This window comes from Oreochromis aureus, linkage group 19, assembly GCF_013358895.1.
Source record: "Oreochromis aureus strain Israel breed Guangdong linkage group 19, ZZ_aureus, whole genome shotgun sequence".
In the NCBI taxonomy this organism is placed as follows: domain Eukaryota; kingdom Metazoa; phylum Chordata; class Actinopteri; order Cichliformes; family Cichlidae; genus Oreochromis; species Oreochromis aureus.
The window spans coordinates 30,016,277-30,031,281 of record NC_052960.1 but is presented as its reverse complement, the minus strand read 5'-3'; the positions used below and the strand labels follow the sequence as shown (position 1 = coordinate 30,031,281).

The 15,005-nt window shown below is 43.0% G+C and overlaps 1 protein-coding gene across 1 annotated transcript in view; it reads left to right on the top strand.

The window, feature by feature from the left end:
• arid4a (AT rich interactive domain 4A (RBP1-like)) overlaps positions 1-15,005 on the top strand; it is a 42,636-nt gene that overhangs the window by 22,777 nt on the left and 4,854 nt on the right. Inside the window, exons 13-22 of the mRNA XM_039603787.1 lie at positions 2,189-2,283; positions 2,526-2,623; positions 6,903-7,140; positions 7,270-7,496; positions 8,343-8,504; positions 9,413-9,494; positions 9,803-10,007; positions 11,960-12,022; positions 12,097-13,608; positions 13,695-13,799. Of these exons, the coding sequence (XP_039459721.1) occupies positions 2,189-2,283; positions 2,526-2,623; positions 6,903-7,140; positions 7,270-7,496; positions 8,343-8,504; positions 9,413-9,494; positions 9,803-10,007; positions 11,960-12,022; positions 12,097-13,608; positions 13,695-13,799 (2,787 nt within the window). The remainder of the gene's footprint in view (positions 1-2,188; positions 2,284-2,525; positions 2,624-6,902; positions 7,141-7,269; positions 7,497-8,342; positions 8,505-9,412; positions 9,495-9,802; positions 10,008-11,959; positions 12,023-12,096; positions 13,609-13,694; positions 13,800-15,005) is intronic.

The following is a 15,005-nucleotide window of genomic DNA, read 5'->3' as shown; positions in this document are numbered from 1 at the left end:
CATCACTCCTAAAACTTCCCCCGTTTCTTAACAACTAGATGCCACGCTGTTATATCATTTTTGATTGGTCAACACGGTACTTTTTTCGACCAATAGGAAAGGGAGGGGGGTTTTTTGGTTTTGTTTTTGCTCACAGGCGGAGAGTGCTTTCCAGCGTTTTCCTTATAAAACGCCGTTTTTACCGTTTCTTCCCGCAGTAAATATAAACAACAATAGTATTCAGGAAGAAAACCAAACATTGCAGATATTTTTATCATAACTCTGGTTTTACGTGGCCGATCAACACAATTTAAAAACTGGTATAAAGTCCACACTTTTTCCATCAGTTGTTCCGTCTGTTCTGCTCACATCTCCAATGGTTGGACACGTTGTCATTAACGTGGCTTCACTGCACATCAGCCACGCCGCTTTGCTAGCTAAAACACCGGTGTCGGCACATAAGGACGCTGTCATAGCCTGTCAGCGACGTTGATTGGCTGCGTATATACGAATGTGAATCGCATCATTGGCTGGACTATAGGATAAGGTGGCATCGTTCTAATCCCACACAGGAGCAGCCAGTCACTGACTAACACTGCAAAACAGGATTGTTAAAGTTTTAATTTTAATTTCAATTCAGGTTAGATTTTTTTTGTGCGCAACGCAGATTTTCTGTGCGCAGAGACCGTGCCAACAGTGTGCAATTGCGCACGGCGCAGCTTAGAGGAACATTGGTTTCCACACCACTGAAGTCGCTTTTACCTCTTTTCAACCAACGGCATTCTTTCTTCAGCAGCCATTATCCTCTCCTCTCCAAATAACTTCTGCTTAGCTTTCCGAGCTTCCCTCGGGTCCTCTTAATTGTTGTGACGCGTGTTCGAAACGCAGAGAGGTGCGCTCGATTTGCCACACGGAGCAGCGCGAGAGTAAAGCACGAGGGAGGTGCTAATAATCGGCTCAGTCATTTTTAATGATCGTTGAAAATCCAGATCGTAATCGAGATTAAAATTCGATTAATTGAGCAGCCCTATCTGTAGCCATCAGTAAACACGTGGTTTGGGGCTGTATTTCAGCCAGTGATGAATGCTGAATAGTACCATCAGATTTTGATTCAGGACCATCTATAAAGCATCTGATTGGAAACAGCTTTTCAGCATTACTATAAAGTGAAACAAGGAAGGAAATAGCTGCAGTAGTTTAGCCAGGAAAATCCTTCCATAAAGGAATCATCACATACAGCTACTTTTAGTGTTGCTGATATTCATTTAGACTGTTTCTCTCTGATTGGTCTAGCTGTAGCTTAGAAAAGTTAGGTCATCTGCTAATTGGAAAGTTGGTGGTTCAATCCCTGCCTGCTCAGTCTGCATGCCACCATATCCTTGGACGAGATGCTGAACGCTCTCTGATACGTTCACTGGAGTGTGACATGTACACAGACAGCACTTGTATGAATGGGTGAAGGAGGCATGTTGTGTTAAGTGCTTTGAGTGCTCAGCACTGTGTAAGAACCAGTCCATATACTTGCCTTCAATGATTAATTCTTCTAAACTTTCAGCATGTCTGTTAGAGCCAGTTCCTACACGACTGCCCAAAGAAATCCAACCATTAATGAATGCTTAATGTTAAATATGAGCAGTGTCTTTCTGTTATTGGGCCATATCCCACAGGCCTTTAAGGTGGCAGTAATTAAACCATTACTTAAAACGCTGTCACTTCAAGCAGAAATGTCTTAAAACTTGGAAACATCCTGTCTCAAGATGATGCTTTAAAAACTAGTTTGTGCATTTATTCTGTCTAGGCCTGATTATTGTAATTCATTATTGTCACATCATCCTGAAACCTCCCTGAAATGCCTTTAGTTGATCCAAAATGCAGCAGTGAGAGTACTGACCTACTGATTTGTGTTCACTGACTAAAACGCACTGTTTCGCCATTTTGGCTTCATTTTTGTTAAATAATGTTGTGTTTATCTGAACCTGATATGTTTTTATGTTGTCCTGATAAAACAAACCTTGTGCTTTCTTTTTCACTTACTTGGGTGTGATCATAAGGTTTCTTTAAAAAAACAAACTAATAATTCTAATAATTTTTTGGTTTTTTTTGGCTCACCTATTAAACATTTTGTCAGTTTTGATTTAGTCTTTAGTCTTGTTTCCTTGTAAATACTAAAACTGTGATGTTTGGCTCTAACAGTCTCTGGTTCTTTCAGGGACTCCCATCAACAAGCCTCCAGTGTTGGGTTACAAAGACCTTAACCTCTTCAAGCTCTACAGGTTGGTCTATCACCTGGGAGGCTGCCACAAGGTGAGAAGGTCAAGCCAGTGACACACATACATCTACCAGTGCACATCACTGTAGATCGTATGACTGATGTGAGTGTGGGGTCATGTGAGTGCTGTTCCAGAGAGAGGTTTTGTGTACTGGACTGAGCTCCTGATGGTCCTCTTGGCTGTTTTAGTGCCTGATTAGTTCCACTGTGTGTCCAGCTGATGAACATGAAGGAGTGTGGGCCTAGCTGTGACGTGACTCTGCCTCATGTGTTTCAGATCGAGTCTGGTACAGTGTGGAAGCAGGTTTACATAGATCTGGGCATCCCTGTCCTCAACTCTGCTGCGTCGTACAATGTCAAGACTGCCTACAAAAAGTAAGAACAATAAGTTGCTCAGAAAGCAATTTTCACTTTTTGGTTCTGATTCTGTTTGGATCTGGGTCGAGGTCTGCATTTGATGCACTGTTCAGCATTACACTGAACTGGGCACTTAACAAGGCAACTTCAGGTTTGACCCAGGGCTCGAGGTGATATGGTACTGTGAGATCTTTACGATGCGGCCTGATTATTTAAGACTTTAAAATCCTTTTTCTCACATACAAGGTTTTTACATACTTGCAGCATCTGTGTGCCTTTCAGGCAGTGTTGTGTGTTTAACCTCTTGATATTTTTCTAATATTTCCTCTCTGTAAATTATACTGCTGTGCTGACTCTGTATCTGACCATGTAAAGATGGATCAGATTAGGAATCCATGGGCTGATTTATTGAGGTGACAGTATCATATCAGAACTAGGGATGGGTACCGGTTCTGACATAAACGGTAGTAACCAGACCTAAAAGCAGCGCACATTTCGGTGCTTTTTTTCGGTGCTTTTTTTTTTTTCCTGAGATGTCATACACTTTGGATTCTAGCCAATCATTTTACCTTTGCAAGGATAGTAGGCGGGCCCAGGTACGTACGTTCTTTTTGAGCGGAGCTACAGATTAAAAACACCCAAGGCGAAGCGGTCAAAAGTCTGGCTGTACTTCACAGCAAAAGATGCAAACTCAGCAGCCTGCAACAAGTGCTTTAAGCTGATACTGTGCAAAGGAGGTAACACCTCGAATCTGATGAGAAACCTGGCGACGTATAGCATTTTGTTAAAAGCCGAGAAATGCACAGTATTTGATAGCTTGCTGCAAGACCTCACACCGGCACATCTACTGCGGGTGTGGTGCCTGTTATCGGACCCGGAGTTAGCAACATCCCCCTAAAACCCGAAGAGTAGAGTCCTGGCCCCTAGCCCTGTCAGCGTAGCAGAAATGATGAGGATGATGATGGCAGCAGCAGCCGTTCTCCTCTGGGCGAGTAGCTTCACGTTGTTCGTGTGTAATTTACATTGAGTAGGCTAACCACATTATTACATTAATGCATGTAAGGTGAACTAGCAAACACCATAGTAGTTACATGCGGCTGTCTTCTTGTTTGATGGCAGATACTCCCTTCACCCTGGCCAAAAAGGCTAAAATGACCAAAGAAAAAGTAGAAAACAGTTAAACATGAGAGGTTTTTGGACAAAGTTTGTGTTTTTTCCATTCTTTAAGCACTGCTTCCAGCCAAGAGTGAGACCATATATGCCCTATAGCTGCAGAAAAGGCTAACATTGTTATCTTTTTACAAAAAAAACAGCTGAACATGAGAGGTTTTTGGACAAAGTTTGTATTCTCCATTCTTTAAGCACCAGTTTGAGCACCATTTAAGCACCGGCACCGTTTCAAAAGTACCGGTTTGGCACCGGCATTGGATAAAACCTAAACGATACCCATCCCTAATCAGAACATGATGGAAAAAATTAGCTGGTCCTTAGCAGATCATAAAGTTAGGTGAATATGGCCACATGAAGAGCATGTGACAAGTGACATCATCATATGCAGAAGGTGTTTAACATATACAGTGTGTTAAGAATTAAGAGGGTAAGTAGCAGCCAGGTGCTGCTAACCAAATGCACTACATGTTAATTGATCCCCTGTAAGTGTGACGCATGTGTAAAACAAGCAGTTTGGGCAGTTTGCTGGTCTGCAGCCTTCAGGTATGTTTTAATATAATGCCAAGGAGGTAAAAGCATCAGCAGTGTCTAGAGGATTGATTGATGCTGCTCATGAATCAGGGAGGGGGTTTAAGGCCATTTCGAAACAACATGAAGAGATTGGGAATCCATGGGCTGATTTATCAAAGTGATATTAGCACGAGTGCTGCTCTAAGGAGTTCGGAGTTCTCAGAGAGTCCCAGATTTTAAGCCATATGAGAGTCTCCCCTGGAGGGTCGTGGACCCCCTATTGATCCTCTACCTAATCACGAGCTAAGGTGTGAAAAAAGGTGTGGGCCACAGTCAGCCAGGAAACTTAAGCTACGTCCACACTTAGTTTAATTGGTCTTAGTTTTGCAGTCTTAGTTTAATTGGTCACATGACTGCATCACATGACTAACATGCGTCATCATTTTCAAAAAGTCTGTTTTCGCTGTTCACACTGCGACGCGAAAGCACCGTTTTCAAATGTATGTGTTTTCGAGAGCGTTTCCAAAACGCCGCGTTTTCCATGAACCAAAACGCATTAGTCTGGATGTAGCCTTAAAGAAGTCCAGACACTTCTCGTTCCGTGCTCCTTAGACTGTGATGAGTTGGATGACTGAGAACCTTCACAGACATGTTGAGATGCGGTCCTGTGAAAAACCAAGTGTGTGAGACACATTGCCCTTACTGTGTTGCTGCTGGATTTCAAATAATTTTACAGGCAACTGTGGACAGAGAATGAACCAACTAGGTTCATGCATTCTGAAAGACGGCGTCCTCTTCTCTTATGAGCACGAGTGCAAGTCAGTCAGAAGTTACGCTGTGCGATAAACCCTGTTGAGCTCCTCGCTGCTGTACGACACAGCGTTGTATCGGATTTTTCTTACAGCAATAAGCACACAGATACGAGGTTTCACTCTCAGTGCTTCAGTCCCTAGTAAAAGTATTATAGTTAAATGTGAGGCCGTCAGTATGACAGCTAAAACTCTGTCGTGTGGGTGTTTGTAGCAAAGTCTTATCTCGGAGGAAGGCTGTTTAACCCTCCGGTAGAGCTGGGCGATATAAGATTTTTTTCATATCACGATATGTTTTTTTCATTTCAGGCGATAACGATATATATCACGATATAAGCCAAATAACTATATTTGTAAGATTTAAATGCTGCTCACAAGTAAAATGTGAAATGGTCAGCAGCTTGTTTTGATTTAAATATTTATTTCCCATCATAAGTTCAACAGGGTAGATGTACTTAAAGAACATGAGACTTCAGTTTCAGATAAATAAAGGCAAATATTGCAAACTACACAAAAGGCAGCCGCTAAATCATTTAAGTTTCAAAATAGAAAAAACAAAACGGACTACTTAATTGTCAATTCCACTTAGAAACAAAATATTAATTCTAAAAATAAATCTTAGTCAATTTTGTCTGTTCTTCTGTAAAACAAACTAACTTTTGTCAATATCAAATAAACTGAGAACTAAAAGGAAATTCTCAATCTCTCCTTGTTGTATAGCTTAGCTATTACCTCAATTAGCTGCTTGAATCCTTCATTTTCGACCGTGTTTATTGGTAGCATGTCTTTAGCAAGACGGTAGGCTATGGCATTCGTTATGTCGCTATGTCTCTTAGCTTTTTTGTCATATGGTAAGATGCTGGAGAAAGCCGACTCAATTGACTGTTGTTGCTTCGCAGGGATTCTCCTGGTTGTTTTCGATGACGAATTAGCGCTTTTAGTCTACGGAACTTCTCTGGCCCTTCCTTTCGACAATCTCTCCGGCATTGGAACCGTCATCTGTGTTCTCTTCGGTAACCTGCTCACCCAAGCTCTCGGTTGATTTTTCTCTAGCGGGCAAACTCATCTCCTCCATTACCCGGCCGGCACGGCGGCTGGCTGCTTCCCAAACAAATACACATGTGCAGCTTGGCACTTGTGCTGTACGTAACAAGTCACGTGACGTGACGCTGTGATTGGTTCGGCTATGCGCTACTTAATTTGGATTGGCTGTTCTTTTTTTCTTTTTCTTTTTTTTTTTAAGACAGGAAGAGAGAGAGAGATGAGGCCTATCGCAATAGTTTCATTTTTCTATCGAGAAAAAGTTATTTCGCAATACATATCGTTATCGTTCTATCGCCCCGCTCTACCCTCCGGTTGTGTTCACCCCCCACCCCCTTACTTTAGTGTTCCCGGTCAAAATTGACCAGTCAGTTTTAACAGCTCTTAAATTAACATAAGAAACATTTTTAATCACCAAATTCAGTTCAGTGGGTGAGTCAATGGGTCATTCAGGGGGTCAGAGGCCAAAGGGGGGTGTGCGGGTTGGATTCCCATTCATTTCCTATGGTGGTCACCTTTGACCGGGAACACCACAGATGTGACAAAGTTGATTAAAACACTCAAAATTCAACGAAAGAGGTGCTCATCACTGTTATATGTTCAAGTGCATAGTGTGGAGGATGACCTAAGGCCTCGAGGCAATCGGATGTAAAACACAATATTTATGAGTTTTTTAATTTGTAAATCGGTCAGATTTGACCCGAACACAACAGGAAGGTACAAAACTCATGCCACACAGACCACTGACCCTTTATTTGTGTCGTCAGGTACCTTTATGGGTTTGAGGAGTACTGCCGCTCTGCAGCCATTACTTTCAGAACCATCCATCACAACAACCCCCGCCCTCCTGCCACACCAGCCAGTCAAAAGGCAGCAGGGGCAGCGTTAACAGAGTCCTCTACACCAACGGTGAAGGTGGAGACAGTTGTTGACAAACAGGAGGAGGTGGAGTCAGAGAGTGAAAGCGAGAAGGAAGACGTGAAGGAGAGACAGTCATCCCCAAGAGTGAGAGATTTCTTCAACACCAACAGAAATGCTGACACCTCAAATCAGTGTGTGCTGCATAAGCTCACACTGAGCTAACAAAGCAGTATTTCAGCACATGAAATGTTTTCTCCCCCCGTCTCTTCTCAGGGGAGGAGGAGGTGCGTGGGGAGTCGGGTGAAAGCAGAGAGAGAGACCTCCTCCAAGCTGGATAAGAGAGGAGGACCAGGAGAAGGAGAGAACCGCGAGGAGCAGCAGAGGGAGGTGAGGAGACGCAGCAACAGAAGAAATGATGACTCTGAGAGAGGCTCTGACGATGACGAGGAGGATGAGGACGATGAAGAAGAGGAGGAGGGGGAGAGGAGGAGAGGAGACAGGTAAAAACAAAAAATAATGAATAATAGGAACCAAAACATGGGTATGAGTAAAAAAGATGAGGTGAAAATGAAGTTGGTGTAAAAACATAATTACAAAAGTTACACTTGAATTAAAAAAGAAAAATATCGTTTGTACTGATGCAGAAATGTGAAAAATGTGAAGGAGAGAGTTTTATCTGAAATGATTTAAATATGCTATTATGTTCAGACTGTTTTTATATTAACAGAAGCTAAACTTCTGTTGTTGTACGTTATGGCATCACAGTATTCTTATATTGATTCTATTATATTCAAGATATGTTCATTAATTTCAATCATATAAGCTCATACAATACGTTTTCTTTTATTATAATGTTACACAGTAACAAAAGCCTCTTTTCCACTGCTGACCTGACTCTGTCAGCTCAGTGTGCGTGGGCTCATTACAGCACCACGGCCCCTGACATCATTTGTATGTTTTTGTCAGACTCGGGGACCACAGTGTTATTTTTTTTTTTTTTTTCCCTCGTTTCTGGGTTTCAAAATTGGTTTTGATTTTTCTGATGCCGTCGACACATCAAGTGATGCTATTGACTGGCCAGTCAGTGACATGTAGTCTGTTGAAAAGCATTTTTGGATTGACTGACCTCACTTGGAACCCCGACCTAACAGACACTAAAACAATACCTAGTATCAGGCAACACCACCTAATGGAAAACCCTAAAAACTGAGTCAAGCTAAGCCAAGTAGGTGGTAGTGGAAAAGGGCTAAAAGTAGTCTTAATAATACAATACAGGCATGTACTGATGTTGGCTGCTGATATTGTGTGTGTGTGTGTGTGTGTGTGTGTGTGTGTGTGTGTGTCAGGAGTGAGAATGAAGAAGATGGAGACACTGTAACTGGAACAAAGGTCAGGGTGAAGTACGGAAGAGGAAAGACTCAGAAGATTTATGAGGCCCACATCAAGAAGACTGACAATGACAATGGTGAACAGTTCTACCTGGTTCACTATTACGGCTGGAATGTCAGGTCAGTCTGTCAGACACGCGGTGCCTGTGTACAGTGAATACTACATATGTACTGCATATGAATACTACCAGTGTAGGACAGTTGTTTTTGACTTTATTTCACCTTTAAAAGCTCTTTGCCACGTATGGTGCCTTTCCTTTGTTTTTTTAAGCACACCCTCACATCTCTGACTTTAGTTATTTTTTTCCATTTTTACATATTACATTAATATAGTTGACCTAAAACCAAACAAAAATCAGAGTAGGAAAAGCTTTTTGTTCACTGTGAAAACCTCGAACATGTTTAATGAATCATTTTCATAACTTGAAATGTAAATTTAAAATTTCGAAAAGTCGTGTAAAAATGTTGCGAAAAACAAAATCATATAAAACTATTTACCTAAAAATGCAGGAAATGCCTCAGGTGTTTTTTGTACAACTTTAACAAATATTTACCTGGAACAGGTGGTGTATCGCTTCTCCTGTTGTCTCCATGGAGACAGTGTTGACATTGCAGTTGAGCTTTTCAAGCTCTTTGGCCAGTATCTGTGACATTTAGCAGTCACCTCATTGTTTTAACACACGTTAGGAATAAAAGAGTAGAAAAGCACACTGAGCACAGTCTCCATTTCACTAATCTCTCCCAGCACACTGATGCTGCTCTCACAGCCACGTGCTGCCATATAGTTTTTTGAGTGGTTTACATGGTGTTGCTGAATGATCTTGTGGTGGCCATGAAATTGCTTTTTTTTTTTTTCTTGTTTATTGTTGTTTAGACTTTTAGAATATTTTATGTTTGCAGAGATGCTCCACAGTTAAACTCTGAAAAAATATAAAATAAAGTTGGTGTCACAGGTGCTTAGGGATGTTAGGTGATGGTGTGACCTGGTGGTATTTGAGTGTGTCCTTACAAGTGTATCTGATGCACAGGTATGATGAGTGGGTGAAGGCTGACCGAATTATATGGCCTGTAGAAAAAGCAACAAAGAAGAGGCAGAAGAAGAAGGTGAAGGTGAGATGCCATGTCAGAAATTGAAGGATGGATAATTATGGAGTTTCAATGTGATCAAAAGCTTTCTTCATTAAATACAGGTGAAAAGTAACCATTGGTTCATGTGATGAATAAAAGCTGAATGTTTCTGTGTGACTGCCTGGAGTGTTAAAGCTGAGAGGTTTTGTTTGGTGCACAGGTGTCCTGTGATGTCGAATTACCTTGACTCTCTGACCAAAGCCTGATGAGCTTCACTCTGAGATGAACGGAGATCATAAGGACAAAGATCCTTTTTATTGTCATCGCACTGTTTTCTTTCCACTCAACAGACCAAAGACAAAGACGAGCTCGATAAGGAAGAAGAGAAGCCAGCAGTGATGGCGGCTGTCAGGCCAACTGTAGGGAAACGTGGTCGTCCTCAGATCAGGACTACACCCAACAGCTCCACTGGGCGTAGCAAAACTTCAAGTAGCGAAGGACGATCCAATTGCAGAAGCAGCAGGACTGACACTTCCAGTATGGCCAACGGAGACAGTAAGCTGTACAGAGCATGCCCATACCAAAGAAATCCGCTCAGTAGTGCACTTTATTGCCAAAAGTGTTCCCTCATCTGGTTTCACCAGCATATGAACTTGAGTGACATCCAGTTCTTGGTCCATAGGGTCTGATATGATGTTGGCCCATCCTTTGCAGCTATAACAGCTTCAAGTCTTCTGGGAATGCTTTTCACAATATTTAGGAATGTGTTTATGGGAGTTTTTGACCATTCTCCCAGAAGGACATTACCAGGCAAAAGTTTTAGAAAACCCCAATTTCTCTCTTTTTTTTCTTTTTTTTTTGTAATTGAAAATTATGCAGCTTAATGTCTTATTGCATGGCGCTGCAGAATGCTGTGGTAGCTGTTTTGGTTCACGGTGCCTCCCACTCTACAAGCCACCGACCCTGGATCCAGCAAAACAGCCCCAGACCATCACCCTTCCTCCTCCATGTTTGACAGTTGGATGCCACATCCTTTCACCTACTCGACGGTGTACAAAGCTCCTTTGAGATGAACTGAAGATTTCACATTTGATTCATCAGTCCGTAATACCTTCTTCCAGTCTTCAGTAGTCCAGTGTCGGTGTTTCATGGCACAGACAAGCCTCTTTGTCTTGCCTGGCTTTCTCGCTGCAACTCGTCCTGTCAAACCTGCAGCTTGAAGTCTTCTCCTCATAGTTGAAACTGAGACTTGCTTACTACGACCACTATTAAGCTGCTTGAAGCTGTTGTCCTGTGAGCCGCCATCACACGACCTGTTAACTCTCAGAAACTTGTCCTCTGATTCAGTCGTGTCTTTGGGTCTGCAGACCTCTTCCTGTCACAGTTTGTTTCTGAGAGCAGAAGGAAACTGTACTCACTGACACTTTGACTTTCTTTACAATGTCTCTGTAGGACAGACCTACATTTATAAGTGTTATCATGGTCTGTCTCTCTTCCATTGTTAATTGCCTTTTTCTCACCATGTTTGTACCATCACACTACTTTCTGCAGTACAACACTGTTCGACTAATGCTGATGAGGGTATGGTACCACAGTGTGATCCAACACTGCTTTTATGCAGATAGAGGGGGAAGTAATCCATAAAAGTTGGGACAGCTGTAGGAATTAGTAGCACCAGTTTTCAAGGCTTGATCAACGTCCATTGCTGCAGAACAGTTTAAATTGTTAACCCATGCTGTGTTCCCTGAAAAAGGCCTTTTTTTTTTTTTTATTATTCTGAAAAGTACATTATTTTTCAGTTTTGGGTAACCTTAGCTTTTTCTTTTTTTAACCTGTGGCAGTTCACCACTTACCTTTGTACCATTTGAAGACATTCATTGGACTGGAACGACATGAATTATAATAAATAACTAGAAAATTGGTGTGTTCAAAACTTTTGACCAGTAGTGTACATTTATGAGGTAGCGCACTGATGTTGGACAAGAAGGCTCGCCACGCTGTCTCCACTTTAATTCGTCCCAGTGGTCTTCTGGTGGGTTGAGATCAGGACTTTGCAGGCTAGTGACGCTCTTCCACACCAAACCTGCTCATGCATGTCCTCATGAGCATGCTTTGTCCATACCCAAACGGTTCTTACAAAGCTGGGGGCATGAAACTATCTAAAATGACTTGGTATCCCAAAGTATCAAGAATTCCTTTGACTGGAACTAAAGGCCCAGTTCATCATGCAGTGGCGTCAGATACACCACTGCACCTGGTGATATGGAGAAACCTATTCCATGGAGCGCTGTCTCTAAGCACTGTCCTTGAGCTAATCTGAAGGCCTCATGAGGTTTGTAGGTCTATAGTGGTACAATGGGTGAGTGAATACTTTTGGCAATAGTGTATGTTCATGTCACAAGATGCCACACATCCAACGTGTCAGGAAAAGCTGTATTTGTCCGGTTTGAATTGACCATCACAGTGAGGTGTCTGTCTCTGTGTCTAATGTGTGATTCTCTCTGCAGACACTCCCCAGAAAAGAACCAGAAGGACTTCTGGCATGTACGACTCAGACAGAGCATCCAACGGTGAGAACAGCTCTGTTTATAGTAATTGATCCATTCAGTAATTACTAACTAACCAACCAATGCCCATCCTGCAGAGGATTCTGGGAACTCCTCAGATGAAAGTGAATCAGAAGACCCTTCTGACAAAAAAATATCGCCATGGCAAGGCAGAGCTGAAGTCTCACCTTCCAAGGCAGAGGAAGCAGAAGAGGAGCAGCAAGCAAGTGGGTTAGCTAATGTCATGGCATCTCCTAACAGCAATACAGCAACTTGTGCAGCAGCAGTTCAGCTCCCGGATGCTGCCTTAGCCTTGTGTCCCAGTATGCCTGAGGAGAACGCTCATGAAGAATTAAACCAATCAGAGAGGAAGGAGGCAGAGCAGGGGGAGAATCCTGCAAAGGAAGCTGCAGTGCTGCCAGCTGATCTGGACAAAGAAAACAAAATGTCACCAGTCACAAAGACGGCGTCTGTCCAAGACGAAAACAAAATGTCTCTAAGGCAAGAATTACTTCCTGAGATGTGTCTGAGCAGGACCCCACCACCTCTTCCTCCTGAAAGGGAGCAGCAGGTGCCCTCCTCTCTGCCTTCCTCCACCGATGAGGACAACTGTACTACTCCTGCATCCTCGCCAAGAGTGAAAGGTCGTAGGAGCAACATCAGGGAGGCAGGCTCTGAAACACCCCCTAGAGCCCCCCTCTCCAACCCCAGCCCTGCATCCACTGCCAGCCGCTCTCAGGCACCAGCGTTATCACCTTCTTCTCACAGCGTCTTTAAGAGGCAAGATGAGCCAATGGTAGTGCTCCACTGTCTCCCCACCCCACACCTCCTGCCTGAGGCGTCTACTGCTGACTCGGACACTGACTCTGCCACTGAAGAGGAGGAAGCAGAGGAGATGGAGGAGGAGGCAGAGGAAAGAAGCAGCGTGGCACTCAAGCGTAAGGCAGGAGACCAAAAGACAGCAGAAAAGAAACCCCGTCCTGACAGAAGGCAGGAGGAGACCACCAAAATGGTTGCAGGAGCTTCCCCAAAAGCTCTCCCCTTACCACTCCACTCAGAGAAGAGCAGTGAGGGAGTGGTGATAGCAGAGGAACAGCCTCACCCAGCAGAAGAGCCACAGAAAGAGGTGTCAAAGGAGCATCTTACAGGTGGAGCCACAAAGGTACCAGTCATGCCTTCTGGGACAGCTTCGCTTGTTCTGGAAACCCAGGAGCCGGCGTATACAGAGGAGCTGGAACCACAGATCGATCCAGAATCACTGGTCTGCCATGAGGTGGACCTGGATGATACAGATGAGAAGGAGAAGCCCATCCCCTCCTTGGATCATCACTTCCCTATAGTCAATGAGTCGCAACAAGCCCCCCCTCCACTGCCCCACCTCATCCATTCCTCCCTCCCCTCCCCTCATACGCCTCATTTCCCTCAGCCTCAGGCCAGGCCCTTTCTGCCAGAAGTCACTCCCATCGAGGTGCACCAACTACGTAAGTGTGACACTGAGGAGGAGGGGTGTGTGGTAAAGGGTGAGCAGGAGAGAGACTCGAGCCCTGGTTTTGATGGCAGTGCTTCCTCGTCCTCCACCTCTCTCTCGTTGCAGGAAAATAAAGACAGAGGTAAGAGCACAATGGTACAACAGACAGAAATGCGACCTTATCAGTTGGATTGTATCACAAGTAAGATATGACTTCTGACCCTTCAGGTCAGAAGAGGCTGACTGACTGTAACTCCAGCCCGTCAGCCAAGAAACAAAAACGGAACCAGAAACGACCACAAACACCTGGGAGGGTGGAGAAGAACGGAGCAGGTCAGTTGTGGTTCTGCACTGTAAATATCAAATGAAGACTTGTTCTGCAGGTTGAACCAGATGAAGTTTGCTCTGTTTAATTTAGAAATGTCCAATCTTGCTGTTATTCTGAACTCTTAAAGTTGCGTTATGATCATTTCATCCTCTGTTTGCTCACTTCCAAAGAAGTGAACAGTGTGTGAGTGTTTTTATTCCAATGCAGAGAGAGAATAGAAAACATGTCACAAAATTTATAAACTGATTAGCATGTCGTTGAGTGAAATAAGTATTTGAATCCACTACAACCTAGCCAAATTCCTACAGAACATGGGCACACAGACCACAATCAGTCAATTGGATACTCAACTAGTAGTATGTATAAGACTGTCCACAGAATCCATTTCTTCACACTGGGCAAACTGGGGATGGAAACGCGCTTTGGCGGCTGTATTTTTGCTAAGGGAACAGGACAATTGTACTTAGGGGCCAGTGGATCATATACAAGAACCTCTTTCCCTCAGCCGCAGCACTGAAGATGGGTCATGGATGGTTTCAGTTCCAGCATCACAATATCCCAATACAACTAAAGAAGCACATTCAGGTCATGGAGTACCCTACTTCCTACTGAAGTAGGAGTTTGATACCACGGCTGCATTTACTAGGAGGCTGAGGAGTAACACTGGTGGTCTCTAGTATTTCATTTATTTTTTAAGTTTTTAGCACCAGCTGTGAAAGGCTGATGGGGTACAGTGGACACCCACGCTGCCTCTGTGAACGCAATAACTTCAGAAAAATGTCACTTCGGAATTTCAAATTGATACATCAGTGCATCTACTAACAGTCTCAGACAAGTTCAAATCTCTGACTGAATTGAATTGAAATTAAATTGAATTTATGTTCATATTAAGGTCAGATTTTGTGAACAGTTTTTAGATTTGGCAGAACAAGTATGTAACACTAATCATTTAACCACAACTAATGAAACCACTAAAATTAAAGGTCACTTCATTTACAGGTCATGAAGTTAAAATAGACATTAAACTAATAAAGGGCACAACAAATGACGTAGGAAATAGCATAAATTAAATATTACGAAGTAAGAACATTATGAAAAGGTAGAAATGAATTTTGGCTAATTTTAGGCACTAGCTGTGCTTAAAACACTCGGTGTGAAACAGACTGAACTGCTAATTTCCTATTTTATTTTATTGTTTAATTGACTTAATT